General features: G+C 30.4%; 1 protein-coding gene across 1 annotated transcript in view; it reads right to left on the reverse strand.

Moving 5' to 3' along the window:
- Positions 1-4,672: 4,672 nt before the first annotated feature.
- The window catches only part of LOC107437531 (DBH-like monooxygenase protein 1), a 95,625-nt gene continuing 82,968 nt past the window's right edge, over positions 4,673-17,329 (reverse strand). Inside the window, exons 8-15 of the mRNA XM_087155487.1 lie at positions 16,358-16,524; positions 13,244-13,301; positions 12,030-12,115; positions 11,812-11,850; positions 10,383-10,442; positions 8,653-8,783; positions 7,018-7,177; positions 4,673-5,134 (exon numbers count right to left, since the gene is read on the reverse strand). Coding sequence (XP_087011613.1) covers positions 4,913-5,134; positions 7,018-7,177; positions 8,653-8,783; positions 10,383-10,442; positions 11,812-11,850; positions 12,030-12,115; positions 13,244-13,301; positions 16,358-16,524 — 923 coding nt within the window. The 3' untranslated portion in view covers positions 4,673-4,912. The remainder of the gene's footprint in view (positions 5,135-7,017; positions 7,178-8,652; positions 8,784-10,382; positions 10,443-11,811; positions 11,851-12,029; positions 12,116-13,243; positions 13,302-16,357; positions 16,525-17,329) is intronic.

A 17,329-nucleotide genomic window follows, 5' to 3' on the forward strand; every position in this document is an offset into this window, starting at 1 on the left:
CTGGGGAATTGGAGATCGATCGTTCTCTGATTCAGGTCAAAATTACGATCTGTAGATGAATGAATGGATGTATGAATGGGTCCGCCCTATAAGCGGGTGCAACGTATGGTGTGGCAGAAGTCGAATTCTTAGCCATAGAAGGCGCCATTTGAAAACAAGAACAATTGCACCCCTCCGCCTAAACAGGGATACGTCAACAACAACAAGAGAGAATGATAGAGATATTATATGTATAGAGAAAAGAAAAGACTGTAATTTTTATTTTAATAAAAATTTGCTCTCATTTAAAATAATAAATAAATTCTGAAATATTTAAGAATATAAAAACAGCGAATGGCAGTTTGGAGTTGCATTGCTACTAAAATTTTGAGAAATTAATAATACAGCATACTATTTTCAAGACAATCTTTGTTAGAATTATTTGTTAATTATTCAATTTTAGTTCATTAATTTAAGATTTAGAATGTAACTACAGTGTGACCTCCATTAAAGACCACCTCTATTTATGACCATAGGCATTAGGCACGGAATTTTTTTCCATATGCTTTGTGTTGAAGGTAACTTTTAAGAGAGACCATTATAACCTCCCAGCTACCGGGAAAATTTCTGCACCAAATACGGAAAATGTCATTTAAGGAAACATGAGAAATTATCAAAAACATTAGAAAAACAAATAAATAGATTAAAATGCATTCAAAATATTTGTGTGAGGCTCTTATTTAGAGAGTTCTTTTGGTAGATACAACCTCAAGTTGCAGTCAGAGTGTACTAAAAACGATGCTATCAATGATTTACTTTTAGAGTTGAAAGTTAAATTAGAAAAAAAAAAGTTACTTTAGAAAAAGCAAGTATCTTAAAGCTAACTAATTTTTATGATATAAAAGTAAATGAAAATTTAAAAAACATAATTGTTTATTTATTCAAAAAAGCTTTATCATTCATAATTGGCGAATTTGTTTTTACTCATAATTATATCAGTTAGGATCATTTTCACAGACGCTAAATTTCATTCATCAATACGTTTTTTCATGACGTCAAAAGAAGTGACATTTCCGCTCCAAGAAAATGATACTGACTAAAATTAGAATGGTTTGCGAAAAATTGTGTACCTTCTATAACAATTTTGATGTCAATGGAGGTAACCTCTAAGAACGATCAACCTCCATCAACTACTATTTTACTGTGGAACGGAGAGAGGTCGTTCCTGAGAGGTTTCACTATACAAAACTTTTTTGATTGAAAATATATTTTAGCACAAAACAATAAATGGCGCCACAAAAAAATTATTACCAAACACAAACACGATGTGTACAACACCTCCTGGAAAGAACAGGCATCAGCACGGGTTACCATAAATATCCCTTAGTAGTCCAAACGTAATGACATATTTTGTATTTTGAACCACAGCGCAGCTTAGTACCCCTAACGTAGTGACATCTTTCTTATTTTTCGTCTACTGTGCAGTTAACTTCGTCACATCGGACTACTAAATTGATCCGTGCTGAGGCCTTTCTACTTCTAGGAGGTGTTGATTAGTATCGCCAACTAACGAATTTTCGAATAAATTTAGATTCATTACATTTTAATTTAAAATCATTACATTAGCATTATTAATATTTTGTGCTTGGTTAGTAATGAGGAAAGAATAAATATAAAAATAATATTTTTAGATAAAAAATATAACAGGCTTTTTACAAGGCATAAGGAAATTAACATATAAATCATTAGTAGCAAAATTTTTTTTTAACATTTTGCAAGCATTTTTTGAAGTTTGAATCATTTATCTACTTTTTGTTCCCCTGATGCCCCCTGACGAGGGCGGGGCAGGGTTAAGCTTTGATTATCTACATTTTGCATTATTGTCTTGAATCTCAGTTTCTGCTATTCTGTAGCAATTTTAGGAATTGAAAGCATGTATCGAAATAAATATTTCCGTGAACACGTACAATATACTACGATGTACAATTAATACACACGGAATTTTTTATTGCCGTTCATGTTATTGCTAGCAAATAAATAAATAAAAAAAAAAACAGTACCAAAGTCAATTAGGCCATGATTGGAAAAGCATTTTTTTTGTAGTTAACTGCAAATACTTTATGACAAATAAAGTTAATTACAATAATTTTCGCTTTTGAATGTAGAAATTACAAATTTTCATTAAAATAAGTTTAAGATTGTACTTGTAGTTTAAATTCGTAAAAAAAAAAAAAAAAAAAAAAATGTTTCGAGTAATTAATTGGCTAATTTCAACATAGCAAATTATTAGAATTCATGTTGATCAAAATGCCAATTATGACAAACATCAAAAAGTGAAGAACAAATAACAACAATTTATTTAATAATTAACATTAACGAAATAAGTAATATCCCGAGTGGATATATCAGCAATTACGTTAAGCATGTACCTGAAAACTTCCCCATAGAAGTAGGTATATTATTAAAACGAAATTAATGACGCATTCATAGGATTGTGTCATTAATTTCGTTTACATATTCATAGGATTGACCATAGATTCAATCCGAGAATGAACAACGAACTTTTATAACTAGATGAAAAGGTTGACGTAAATGGCGTTACCGAAATTCGTCAAGGCGCCAACAGATGTCTACAATGTCTGTATGAGTAATTTAGTCACATAACACATCTAAAATAAAAATAGTTTCTTTTAAATTTTTATAGATTTAAATGATTAAATTATAATTTGATTTATCTAAACTTGATTTAAATTATCTTCTCTTTCTTTTATAAATATTTTATAATGATGCTAACTTTCTCTGCTTTTTGGAAATACCAAATCATGGGGCAACCTTCCTTCACTTTTAGTTCTTTTCAAAACACTGATTTTTGGTGCAACCTTTCGCTGCTTTTAGGTTCTTTCAAAATACTCATTTTTGGTGCAACCTTCTCTCGTTGTTTGGAGCTAGTAAGAGCACCATTATATAGTAAAACTGAGCACCAATTCATGTAGCCAGCAAATGAATACCATGTTTGGCGCAACATAGCTTGAAATTTTTTACAGTGCTTTCAATGTTAAAAGCTTGCTCACTCAAAACATTCTGTCGAAGCAAGCCGCCTTGCGTTCCTTGTTCTCGTTCAGGCCATTGTGACACTTCCTGTTAGTTCCCATCCCTTTGCATAAGTATCATGTTGTATATTCCAGGAGTTGTCCGAAATTGTCCTAAGAGAAAAAAAAATTCTAAGTGTCAAAATGTTGCAAAATTTTCTGTGAAGCCTGCCGAATATTCACAAACTAAAAACCGGATCCGGGTACTGGGTAATGAATATTTGGCCTGGTACCGGATAATTGCCGGCTAACATCTTTAGTATTCTTATCTGAAATTATGGAGCACTTCAGTTTTTGAAATTTTTTCAAGTTTTTCAAGAAATCTTTAGAGAATTATTTTATAACTTTAGAGGTGATTTTTATCAGTAAAGTTCAAAGCTTTCAAAGGTTTGAGGGATCAGCAGTAAGCTACAAAAGAGAGAGATTTTTTTTCCTTCTAATTTTCTGTCAAGGGGATCATAGAGGTTAAGACAATTTGACAGCACACAATCTGGTACTCATTAATTTGATGCTGGTTAGGGTAAAAGTTGCCATAGAAGACACATTTTTTAACCACTGTGGCATAGTATCACTTGCCTGCAAATGAAGATTACTTGCAATCTTTAGATTAAAAACATTCCATTTCGCTCTTTACATTTGGAATCTCGCTATAAGAAAGGTTTTACTGTTTTTGAATAAAACATGTGTTTACTTTTTTTAATGGTAAAAGAGGGGTAAAATCAGAGCTCGAAAAACATCCCGTCCGCCCGTCCTCTGCCATCCCCGCGGACAACGAATTTGTTGAATCCGACGTTCGCGCGAACTGTCATTTTCCAGTTAATGTTCCTGATACATTTTCAATTTTTGTTATCTTACAAGAGTCTAGCGCCTCACTTCTAAAATGACCCTCTAATCTAGAAATATAGCAACATATTGCGTGTGGTGGAATTGATGTTTTCTCTGTCTGGGAGTACTGCAGCTGTTGAAAGGGGCTTTTCAGCAATGAACTTACAAAATAACACATTACGTACTGGTCTTAAACAAGAAGCGTTAAGCGCAATTATGAACATCTACCTTAATGGAAAATCCATTTCAGATTTTTGTGTAAATCACCACCTCTGTAAATCATTGACTTGATTGTGGAACTTGCAAACGTCATATTCGATTCATTTAAAAAACGCAACACTCTCGGATAAATTGACACTCCATATAATTTGACCTTTGTCAATTAAATTATTTCATAAAATAAATACTACGTTACTATTAGTAACCTAGTATTTCGTTTATTACTGCATAATGTAATCCTAGTAACTACTAATTTATTGTGCAGTTTATAAAAATTTTTGCATTAAATAAGAGAAAATTATGTTTCTATTTATTTGGAAGCTACGGGTTAGTTTCAAAGGAAGACGGGAACATTGTTGGACAAGCCGTCCTCAGGGAACGGGAAAAATTTCTGAGTTTTTTCACACCCTGGGTAAAATCTATTTCAAAAAAGTTTATAAATAAATCGAAAAACAATTTATGATATAACACACATTTAAATCATTTCTAAATTATATGACCATTTTCTAAAAAGTTGTAAATAAAATTTGACAATGTATAGAAAGTATAGACAATGTATAGACAGTATATAGAAAGTTTATTTTCAATTTTCACAATTTTTGAGCATTTGAAATTACATTAAAAGTAACTAACGGTAGTACTATAATAGAACACAAAATATTTACAAAAATAGATTAAATGTAATACCCTGTAAATAAAATCTGAATGAAAAATGAGGTATAACTTAGAGATTTATAATGCAAGAAGATGTTCCTATTTTTGATGAAGAATCATGAATATACATGTTTGTTGTGTTATTATCAACACCTGCACACTAATTTACATTTAAGTTGTAGGAAGAATAGTGTTAACAAAGAAAGAATTAATGAACATTCTGATGATTTTGATGAACTTGGTGTAGATTCTTGAAATAGATTAACGTGATAATCTCTCCAGTGCTCCTGTGTAGAAGAAGAAAATGTACATCTTGATGGTTCATTGTATGGTCGAATATTTCTTGGATAAGTAACAAATCCAGGCATCTATGAAATAATATCAAAGGATACAAAGTTTTTTTACTCCACACAAATTAGATAAAATAATTTTTTTGTGAGTTTCACAATGAAATTGTAGTTAGTTTTAAAAATTTATATTTAATTATAAAAATGCAAGATGTTTCTAAATGTCCTCCTTTTATTTTATATTCGTAGAATTTTGTCAAAAGTGATTAAAAATTTATAAGGAGTCGCTAATTAATAGTCACGTAAAGAAACAAAATGCGCTACCAAAATCTATTTGATTGGAAGAGATAATAGAGAATCGAAAGACAAGTTTTAGACAAGACAAATCATCAAACAGGTCAATCAAAGACAAATCAGACAATCAAATAGGTATTGATGTTCCCCCCCCCCGCCTTTCTCAGTAAAGTAAAGCATTCCCACATTAGCCTACTCAGAGCCAGGCAGGATAATGGAGTTGAAGGAGCTTCACAAGTTCATGATCAACGACATAGTTAATGCAATTTTATCAGCATTGCACAATGCAGTCTTTACTTCTCAGACAAGCTAACCCATCGACGTGAAACTAGGTGGGATTCTGAGGATTGAACCCCAGTCTTATACAATGGCAGCTCAGTGCCTTCAACCACTCAGCAATCTAGGCTCCTTCCTCAGTAATGATTTGTAAGATTTCAATACCATTTTTGTTTTTTCTTCACTGAAATCTGGAATTGCTAATGTGCTTGCCTTTTTTTTTTCTCACGGATTCTAAATTATACATACAAGCTGTTTTGTAACGACCACCCTTAATCAATATTTTTATAATCCTTGTCAAAAATGAAGACGAGAAATTAGTACAAGAGGGTCCACAAATTATTATTTGATCCAGGATCAAAACGAAAACTAATTTAAGGAATACTGGAATGCTGGAAGAAACAATTGACAGGTTATTAAAAGAAACAACTTCAAATTTCAACAAACAATCAAAATGGCTTTGATGTCTTTCATCCCACCTACCTTGCTACTGATTCCACCGATTGTGATAGCGTTTTTTATGCTAGAGTGGCGATAGAAGGGAGAGTTCTAAATAAGAATATCTTTGAGTTTTTAAGAATTAAATATCTTTGCTTTTGTGCAATTTACGATAAAACAGTTTTTCCGCATCATCGAAATTAGTTTTCATCAATTTATATTTTCGTAAGAAGTCGGATCTAGAATGAAACGAAATTTTAGCATTTGGTTAAATTTTACAAGGTAATTCAGTACAACGGTTACAAAACTGGAAGTTGGGCTTATAAGGATTAAGAATTGTCGCACGGCATTAATGTGTAACATTCCGCCGATCAGCGAAATCCAAAAGTAAGGATCGAGTGACGTTGCTCATTAAATTCTTAGTAGGGCCTTGTTTACTTTAGAGATGTAATTTAAACCTTTAACGGTAGTTGCGCAATGGCTCGTCAGGGGCAGATTGATCGCAATGTGCGTCATTAGCGAGGAATTAGCATATATTTTTATGCAATATTGGTGCGATTCAGTAATTTGCATACATTAATAATTTTTAGTAATTTTGATTTACAATTTTTAGTAATTTTGATTAACAATTTTTAGTGATATAAATTACGATAAAAAGCCTCTTCCGAGCCTTCTTCTTAGAATGCAATTAGTGAAAATAATTATCAAAAAAGTATAAAATTAAGATAATTTATTCAAATGAAAATGGCAGTTCAAAAGTGCACGAATAGGAAATTCATAATAGGGAAGCGTCCCTAGCGGCTTACGTTGACATTTTCTGCCATAGATTGCTATAGAATTCTTAATTCCCTTGATGGAAGTATCATCGTCCTTTATCTACTCCATGATTGTAACCACTGTATTGAATCACCATATATAATATAATAGTGAATTTTGAAGTATTTTGCAATCATTACCGGTATTCTTCTTCCATCACCTAGGAAACAGTGACTTGAATGATACCCATATCTCATTGCAGCTTCAGCTATACCTGCATATTGAGTATCCCAAGGATTATTAGTGTGGAAGTGCTGATAGAAGGTGAAATTTGAATTTTCGTCATCAGCTTGGGCACTTCTGAAAAAAGTAAATATGAATTTCTAAACTTTAAAAGGTAGATAACTGTAAATATATTAAGGAAATTAATACCGTGACAAAATAAAGTATAAAATTTGTTATGTTTCAAGTGCTATCATCAACTTTTTATATTTTCAGCTAAAGTAAAATGTATTTGTAAATTGAATGGCACAGTCGCATTGAAAACAATACACGTACAATAACAGTATAGGATGGTGCCTTTTATACACTTGGACATAAAAATGAACCGGAAGTGTAACATGGAAGTCTTATTATGAATTTTAAATACTAGTGACATTTGTGCTTAGCTTAACACGATTAACCATCTATATATTATTGTTTCCCTATCTAACAATCAAAGAACACTGGTTTTGTTATGCGGAGAGGAGAGTAATTTGAAATGAGACTTTTTATGTTTCATGAGACAGCTAAAGGATTAAAATGAACACCTTCTAATGCGGACTCTGTTTATTTTAGTTACGACATTTTATGTTTCATATTTAATAACCGTCGTTGAACCCAATTCTTTGGGTTTACGACTACTAAAGTTCAACTGCTTAGCCTTGTAATTTTGAACCCAATCCAGGAGACAAGGGAACTCATGGGTCAAGCATTGGGAGAAATTTCACAGTTCTGGGGGACTCTTTGATGGAACTAATCCGCATTTGATTACATGAGAGGAGAAACCACGAAAACCTCCCATGGCTAGCGTGACGGCAAGGGGACTCTAACCCATGATCCGTTTACCAGTAAGGATATTTTACGTCAGCACTGTGGCCGGTGCGAACCAGCAGCGGAATTAGAATCAACTAGCCATCGCTGGGATTCGAAGCCGGTTCACCTCATTAAAAGTGAAGCGCTCTATCCACTGAGCCACCACGGCTCAGTTACGAGATATTAGAGAAGTTTAGAACTTTCATAAAGCAATGACATATGCATTTTAAAATACCCGTATGACGGCATCATATATTCCTCACACTGCGCCAGCTCAGTTACTATACAGCATGGATCATTCTCACTGCATCCGCTTCGCGTGTGAAATTGCATAGGAGCTATTAACACTGCATCAGATTTCCCTAGACCAGCTGTTCCCAAAAGGTGTTTCGCAAAATCCTAGGATTCAGTGGAAGGGTGACGTGGGATTCAAGAAATAGGATATTTTTTAGCTAATTATAATAATATTTATATCCAATTAATAATTCATAGTTTATTTAATATTTCACTTGTTTATGTACTTACGTAAGATGCGAAGGAAAGAAGTAGCTGTATATATGTGTGTATATTCTTGATGTTTTCCAAATTTCTATCTGAATCTGTTTTTAATCATTTAATAGTCTATTTTCATTTATTGTTGTGCTTGATTTGAGTAACTTTAAACTTATTTAAAAGATGTGATTATAATAAATGAAAGAATAGGTTTCATATTAATTTATCTTAATCGTTGGAGAAGATGAACACTGAACTGCAATTATTACCTGCTTATTTCCATTCCGGCTAAACTTTTTACCAAGTCACATGTTGCACTACTCAAGGCTCTTGCTCTTGCAATTCTTGGATAGTATAATACAAATGCTAAACACATTTCTTGACCAGTACCAAGTCCACCCTATAAATCGAAATACACACTTTATGAAAGAAATGATGAATTTTATTTTACTCAATATGCTGGGTGTTTCTTAGTGATCACCCTAAGTAATTAATTTTCAGAAATCTAAAAAATGAAAAAAAAAAATTGAGTAAGCGTAGTAAATTAATACTGAGGTTAGTTTCACAAAGACTGCTTTTAATATGTAACTATTAGAATCTTAATCGAAAAAGTAGACAAAAAATATACACACTGCGGATTGTAAAATTAGTCTGGACACAAATAACAATAGAGTAAGGCGGGTGTATATACTATCAAATTAGATATGATTGCCAGTTAAAACTTGAAAATGTTTATAATAGTAGTCTTTCAAATAATCGTCTTTTAACTTCTCTCTGTTTACTTCTTCTACAAAACAAGTTTTGGCGCTTTGTACACAAATTTGTAGCCCATAATATATATACTTTGTCTTTACTTTATAATAAGGATTCTTAAAATATAAATGGTATTTTCTAATGGACTCTATATCAGTGCAAATAAATGAATAATAAATGAATAAATAAATAATAAATAAATAAATGATGAATAAATAAATAACAAATAAATACATAATAAATTTATAAATAAATAAATAAATAAATAAATAAATAATAAATAAATAAATAAATAAATAAATAAATAAATAAATAAATAAATAAATAAATAAATAATAAATAAATAAATAAATAATTCCAAATTTGTATAGATATACATATACATACACTCATTGCCATTAAAATTAAAGCATCTAGAAAGACTTGTCAATATGAAACGAAATTTTACATGCGCAAGTATAACGTTGATGTAAGTAAATGATTAAAAATCGAAGCAAAATTATCATTTAAGGCTGGTAAAAACGCAATTGAATGGATTGACCCCACCAATCGTTGCCGCTCAAGACAGGATTGGATTGCTACCATATAGAACCAGATCTTCTTCAGTGCTGAATCTAGATTTAATATGAGCAGTGATAACCATCGTGCACGAGTGTGGAGGTTCTATGGTGAACGCTTCAATCCTACCTACGCTGAGCGTGATGGTAAAGCGTGCTATCGTATACGACACTAATATTGAGCCATTGCACCATACATGCCCAGCGGAATGCTCGTGGCATCCTTTAGCTTCAAGTGTTGCCACTCGTAGCAGGGCTCCTCAGAGCAATTTTTCAACAAGGCAGTGCTCGACAACACACAGCAAGGGTGTCACAGGAAAATCTCTGTCACATTACCACTTTTCCCTTGCTTGTTTCATCCCCATATTTGTCACAGAATAGACTTATTTTGGACCATTTGGTATGGCAAGTTGAACAGCCTCCAAGATCAGTCAATTTACGTTATTCCTACATCAATTGTGAAATGATATGCTGAAGGACATCATAAGGGATTTTAATGCCTCAATGCACAACCTCATTGAACCCTGCAATTGTGCTAGAGTAGGTCCAAGAGGGTGCTAAAACCTTCACTCATTGGTATTTTCTCCTGCAATAAATGATTATTTTGCTTTGATTTTTGAATCACTTACTGATACGAACGTTGTACTTACATATGCAAAATTTCGTTTGATTCTATAACATATACTTACAAAAGTAGTCATATTTCTTCCTGTGGAGTCATAAGTACATTCGACAGTAAGGTGATCACCCTAGAATTAATTTTTCTTTCAATTAATAGGTATCAAACTGATGTATCAATTTAGCAGTTTTATGTCAAATAAAAATACTATTTGTATCTAGCTAGATTATGTTTCATGAAGAAAATGTGAAGGAACACAATAAGAATGACCCACAATATGTGAAAAACTTTAAAATTTCTGGTTAGTTTTTTGAAATAATTAAAAATCATTCAAAAATAAGTTCTATTATTTGAAATTTAAAAAAAATTATTTTAATGATTAGTTTACTTTCTCCTAAACTGCAAATATTTCTAAATAAAATTCGCATTTTTTGTCATTATTTAAGGATCGGGTCCCAGGAGGTTAAAGGAAACGAAAAGAGATAGAAATGTTTACAAGCTGAGTTCTGTTAAATTAAGCAAAATTTTTTCTTACCAAGTTTCGAGAGTAGTTATACAATTCATATACTAGCGCTTTTAAAATAAAAAAAAAACAATGCTTTCTGTTGCATACCAGACTATTCTCACTTAAAATATTTCGACGGAGTGCTGTTAATTCTGTCTTCAAACTGAGCCATGTTTTGTTTATTTATTTAGACGCTTAAATAAATTGGCTTTTCAAGTCTCTAACTCTAATCCCAGTCAAGTAAAGGGAAAGGTAGCTCAAATAAAAGAAGGACAGCACAAAGGTATACGTGAGAGTGTGAAATTCAAACTCGCTTCCTCCATCAGTCGAATTTTGGCTCTGCAAATGGTGGTAAATTTGAAAAAAAATTGTTTTACAGATTTTCTCTTTTAAAAGCACCAATTGTTATTGATAACTTAAATATAAATCTTAATATTAAACCCTGATCAGAATAAATATCTGTATTTCTAAGCTGAAAGCAGTGAATCCTTCATATTTCTATCTCCTATCGTTTTTCTTTCAAATTTGAAATCCTTTGTCATTTCTTGAAAACCCTCTACTTTAGAGTATTTTTGAATATTATTTATGAACATTGCTTGCTATAAAAGTATTTATATATAATCGTCATAATTTGTGAGTAAACTTCAAGGAATATTCTTTTTTTTGAAATTAATTATAATAAATATAAAATTGCAATTTTATCGGAAGAAATAGAGTTTACACACGAAGAATGGTTTTTAATCTCGAATATTTTTAAGTTTTAAGGTATTGGAAAGAGATGTATAAATGCAAGATTTTTAAAGCTTTAATTATTAATTTTTACTTCATAACATTTCTTAAAACAGCATTATGAATATTTTTAGTCGAACTTTGAAGTATTTCATACAGAGAAAAATGTACGAAACATTCGCAATTAAAGATATACGATGCTGTAAAGGACATAACTTGCAAATATCCATAACTTTCCAACTTTAAGGTAAAAATGTTTACTTACTGATTTAACTGTGATCTCTTCCGGTAAATAGCGATAATCCTATAAAATTAAAGCTTCAATTAATATTTTTAATTATAAAAATAATGTTTCAAACATTTTATCAAGTAAATCAGACTATTTTTGTTTTTATGGAATGGAATGGAACTGCAAACTATAAAAAAATGATTTGTACATTAAAAAATATTTCACATTTAATGAGATCTTAATCAAGATATCACCTGATAATTAAAATCATATTTTAAATCCGATGCAATGTGGGGCAATTCAACACTATTTCTAAAGTGACGAAGCTTCATTTGTCTCCCTAGAGAAAGAAAAGAAATTTCATGCAGTTATTAGTAATAACAAAACATAAGTTATATTATTAAAATGATGGATAGTAAAATTTAAGAATAAAAATTAAAATTTTTATCCAATCTGGTGTCTTAAAAATTTCCAAAGTTTTGAAAACTCTGTTTAAGAAAAACGATAGGAGATATAAATAAATTATTTACTGCGTTCTGTTTAGGGAGTGAGAATTATTCTCATCCAGTTACAAAATCATTATCAAATTTCGTTGATAGATAGCACTGTTAGATAGGAAAAACTATGGATTGAAAATCTATGGAATGTTTTTTGCTACTTGACCATTCCAACAAAGATATTTACACGGACTGGTATAAATTTTGTTCCAAGATTACGTCACGTTATAGCATTGTTTTATAGTTTTGAGCTTATTGCGACATTTGTTGAAGAACTTAGTAACTAAGTTTTAAACTTATGAAAAAATAAGCAGAACGCATGATACTTTTTATTTCTAACTCCCGAAATTATTTTCATACAGTCGGTCTTTTTGAGTATTCCAATTTATATGTTATATAATAGAGGAATATAAGAATATAAAATGCATTTTGTTTTCCTCTATAACTTCTATACATTATTATAGGATATAAAATGTATAAATGTATGTAAATGTATGTATTTGCACTTTTGTAAACAGCTTCATTAGTTTATGATCTTTTGAAATAATTTAATAACTATGTAAGATGGAAGATATTTTATGCATATCAATCCACAGTGGGTAAAGTAAGCCTTCGCTTTTTATGCATGTTAATGGAATCTGTAATGCAACACGGGCTTAAAAATTTAAATTGGGTAAAATTATTATTATATTTTTCTTTTTACATAGAATATTGAACTTAATTTTATAGCATTTGATAATTCAACGATATATGCAAATCTAAGATGCTTTGCATACAATTCATGAAATTTTCTTATTCAAAGATTAATTTTTTATAATTATTTCTGACTTAATTATTGAATTTAGAAATGATAGAAGACGTTATGAATTGTAAAGAATACAAATTTTAAAGTTTTGTACAACTTATACTATGTAATTTTAAATAATATCTTTCGTAAATTTGTTTTAAATGTATCGAAAGAAATGTTTTACCAAGTAGATGAGAATGCAGAAAAACAGCAAATACTCGAATTCCTTCAGCTGGTATTGCCTAAAACAGATGTAACACATCTCTGATGAACAAAAATTACAAGGCACTATTTACATTAATTTACAACGTGAAAATAATTTACTAAGAATTGTTAGAATATTATTTTTTTAATCTTTATCTGTATCTGTATCTGTTTAGATGGAAAAAAGGGAAGAAATCAACTGGACTGGGAGGGGGGCTATATCTCCCTTCTTTGTGCTTAGTTATTGGCCAGTTGGAGATTGCGCAGTGGTGATCTATTCAATGTTATATTTTGACATTCTTTCGATAAGGAAAATAAATAAATAAAAAAAAATACAATTAAAATACCTTAAATTCGAAGCAAATTTTTACTTTTTAACTATACAGACTATCCTGCTGGAAAGAATTATCTAGGTTTTTAAGAAATATCTTAAAAATTATCAAAATTTTTAAAAGTTGTCGATTTAAAGAGAATTTTAAACTTAACTGAAAATTATTCAGAGCCAGTTTTTCTTTCATGAGTCCGGCAGGATTGGAAACTTAATATTTTTGATTTTGTTGAAATTTTTTTAAGATATTTTCTTTATGTAAAGCTATTAGACACACGTTTAATCTTATCTTGTGAAACTTTTTTTTTCTCAGTTTTTTTTTTTGGGGGGGGGGGGGAGCGGCTTAAATTTGAAGTTCCTCTGAAATTTTGAAAAAAAAAAATCTCTAGAGGAGAATGTGGATAGACTGGGTACCTCGATTGTGTTGAAATTAGTTCGGGTTTCTAGCGGTTAAACTCTAAAAATGAAACAAAAATTTTATTAATCGAGAAGAAGGACCATATTGACACGACGTTTGCGTAGATAAGTTTGTTTTGCTTCGTCAACTCTCCAATGCTCTTAAATTTTCAAACTAGCCTTATTTATTGGTCATTACAGTTATAAAAATTATTTTTATTCCAGCTTATTACATGTTTAATAAAAGTTCATACCTTAAAAAAACAATAAGGATTAAGTTTTTCTTATTTTGAACACATATTTTACCCCCACTGGTAATTTGACTATTTCTACAAAAAAAAAAAAAAAAAAAAAATAAATAAAAAAAAAAAAATTATATGGAAAGTAGTGCACTCATGACTTTCAGGAATGATATATTGTACATAACTAAACAATGGATATCTTGATTCAATTGACAGTGAATTTGATTAAGTGAAAAAAAAAATTACACCTGAAACATATCACTTACTTAGATTGTACGGAGTATATTTTACCTTTGCCCGTCCTGTAAATTCTAGATAGTTTAAGGTAAATTTTAACGGAACTACTTAATATATATTTACAGACCTTTGTGTTTAACTAATGGCCAATCAGAATTTGACGGTCAAAATGAAAGAAAAAGATTTCTTTCATTGATGCAAAAGTGCACTGAAAGTATTTATATCTTCATAGTAAGTGTGAAAGCAGTAACAGATAAATTGATGGTGAGTACCCTAAAAAACTTATTTTACAAAAAAAGCATTACCACATGTAAATAAGTGTTTTCTCAAAATTCCAGTGAATCTTCAGTTTTGACCTATCGAAATCATGGAAAAAAATTATTTTGCAAAAAAAAATTTTTTTTAATAGCATTAAGCAAGGAACATATAGTGAAAATTTTGAAAGTGTCAAGTGTCCAACCTTGCCTGATCAGCTAGATTTTGCATAAACAACTAATTAATCTCAATTTTTGCAAAACATATTGAGCCCAAAAATACAATGGGAGAAAAAATTCGACAACGAAACGCTTTCATTTTTATAAAAAAGACATTTGGCACCATTTTCTAAATTAGCATAAGAGACTCTGGTTAAGGTGTGAGTTACGCAAAAAAGTCGTGAACATCTGTTACAAACTCACCAATAATTATAAGCTAATTTCTCAATCTCATGATGACGGAGTCTTGTAAGCAGTGGCTTAATAAGATTGCAAAATCTCCTTGAAAAAAAAAAACAAGTGCTTTTCGTAATAGGCCATGAGGAAAAAACTGAAACGCTGTAACTGTTTGGGGCTCCATGTTCATCGATTATCAGAATCACAGAAAACCAGATCAAATATATTTGGAATTTTTGATTTAACATTGAAAATCTTTAATAGACGAATAAAGAATTCATATTTATCTTCTGCTTTTGCAATTGTCGATGCCATCAATCCCTTGTCATTGGAAATAATTCATGGATTTTCTATTTAAATTGTCAACTTTTGTAAAATAGTCAACCTATTTTCGGTCAAATTTTGGATCGTAGAAAACTTTACATAGATTAACATTATAAAAAAATAGAATCAATTAGGAATTGTAACGACACATTTTATCTGGTATGTTGTACTGTTAATTCAGTCACTGAAGAAGAACCCCCTCTAGCTGCATCCTTTTTCGACCCCATGTTATGCTGCGAGATGTGCTTGTAGCATTATGTTCTTTATATTTTAAGAGCTAATTGGAGGCATGATTCAACTGATATTTTAATGAATTTGAATAAATAATCTTTTAAATTATTTTGACAGTAGCAGATAAAGATTAAGCATTGCTTTCATTTCTTGCCCACAAGCTTTGAATTGGCAAAATTTACAAGTTCCTAACACTCATTTAAACTGTTTACACTCTTGACATTTTAATTAGCGGCCAAAAGAGACTAAGGTTACTTTTCGATTGCTGCAAATTGTACTTTCTCCCACTTTGATTGCACTCAAAGATTGTCACATAGTACCTTCAGTCACTTGAATTATTTAAAACATTCAGTCACTTAAGTCATTTAAACCATTCAGCCACTTAAGTCATTAGTACCTTCAGTCATTTAAAGACTCGACAAAATAAATTAATGTTGTATAGTAAAATAAGACTAAACAAAAATCAAAACTTTTTTCTACTATATTATGAAACAGAAAATTTTCTACAATGAGAGATATTTTAGATAAAATTTAGGATTATAATTAGACAATAATAAAGACAATAATGAGATAATAAAAGACAATATTAAGACAATAATAAAGACTATAATAAATTTTTTCTCCTTTGTGTCTCAGAATGCCTCAAATAATATTATAATAGTAAATAAAATATTTAATTGCTTTACCGGTCCTAGACATTGTGGATTAGCGTGTCCAGCTATGGTAAACTTCCGTCTACCAGGAGGCACAACTATGCAAGGATCCACGGAAGCACCAATCATTAAGGTCATTGCATCGTAACGTCTTAGATTAGGTGTATAATAAACTCGAAAACCAGATTCATCTACAACTCCTAAATTAGAAAAAAATTCATGGTTAAAATTCGATTTATTGTTTAAAACATTATAGAAAAGTCTGCTTTTGAATTCTGAATTTTTCCAAATGTAATGTTTTAAACAGTAATAATAAAATACAAAGTAACAAGAAATAAATGGTAACTTTGTGTTGTGACAAGAAGTATAAGTAAGTTTTAAATAGAAAAACCAAAATAAAATTAAAAATAGTTATAATAAAATACAGATTGACGAGATATAACTTAGGAACATATAACACAGAATTTTAATGATTTTTAAATTATTACAATCAGACTTTAAAATAAATATAAAAACATTATTATCATCACTATAGGCCTTAATGTAGAATCGTGTCATGCCGTTATATGCATTACATATTTCGCAGCTTTTAAATTTATATTCATATTTCAGAAGTGTTCAAAAATTATTTCAAAATTTTTAATCATATTTAATCACAAGCACTTTTTAATGAAATAGATTAGTTAATTTTAATTCAATTTTATGAAGAATGAATGTAAATCTTTCTCTCAATGAATGTAACCTTTTATTGCAAGTGTATAACGAATTATATTCAGTGTCACCACAACTAATTTTAAGCTTTCCAGCTTTAACCATTTTAATTATTAGTATTTACGTTATTTAAAATTTACTTGAATTTCTAACGAACAATTTGGTCTTAAAATTCCAGCCAAATTATTTAAATATTAACATTAGATATTGTGGGGTTGGCAGAATTGGCTTGATTTTTGGCAGTATCCATTTTCAATAACGCGCCAATAATGGATCTCTCATGTTAAATGTCGA

Source organism: Parasteatoda tepidariorum, chromosome 11 (assembly GCF_982258835.1).
Source record: "Parasteatoda tepidariorum strain Cologne lab strain chromosome 11, Ptep-v5.0, whole genome shotgun sequence".
Lineage (NCBI taxonomy): Eukaryota > Metazoa > Arthropoda > Arachnida > Araneae > Theridiidae > Parasteatoda > Parasteatoda tepidariorum.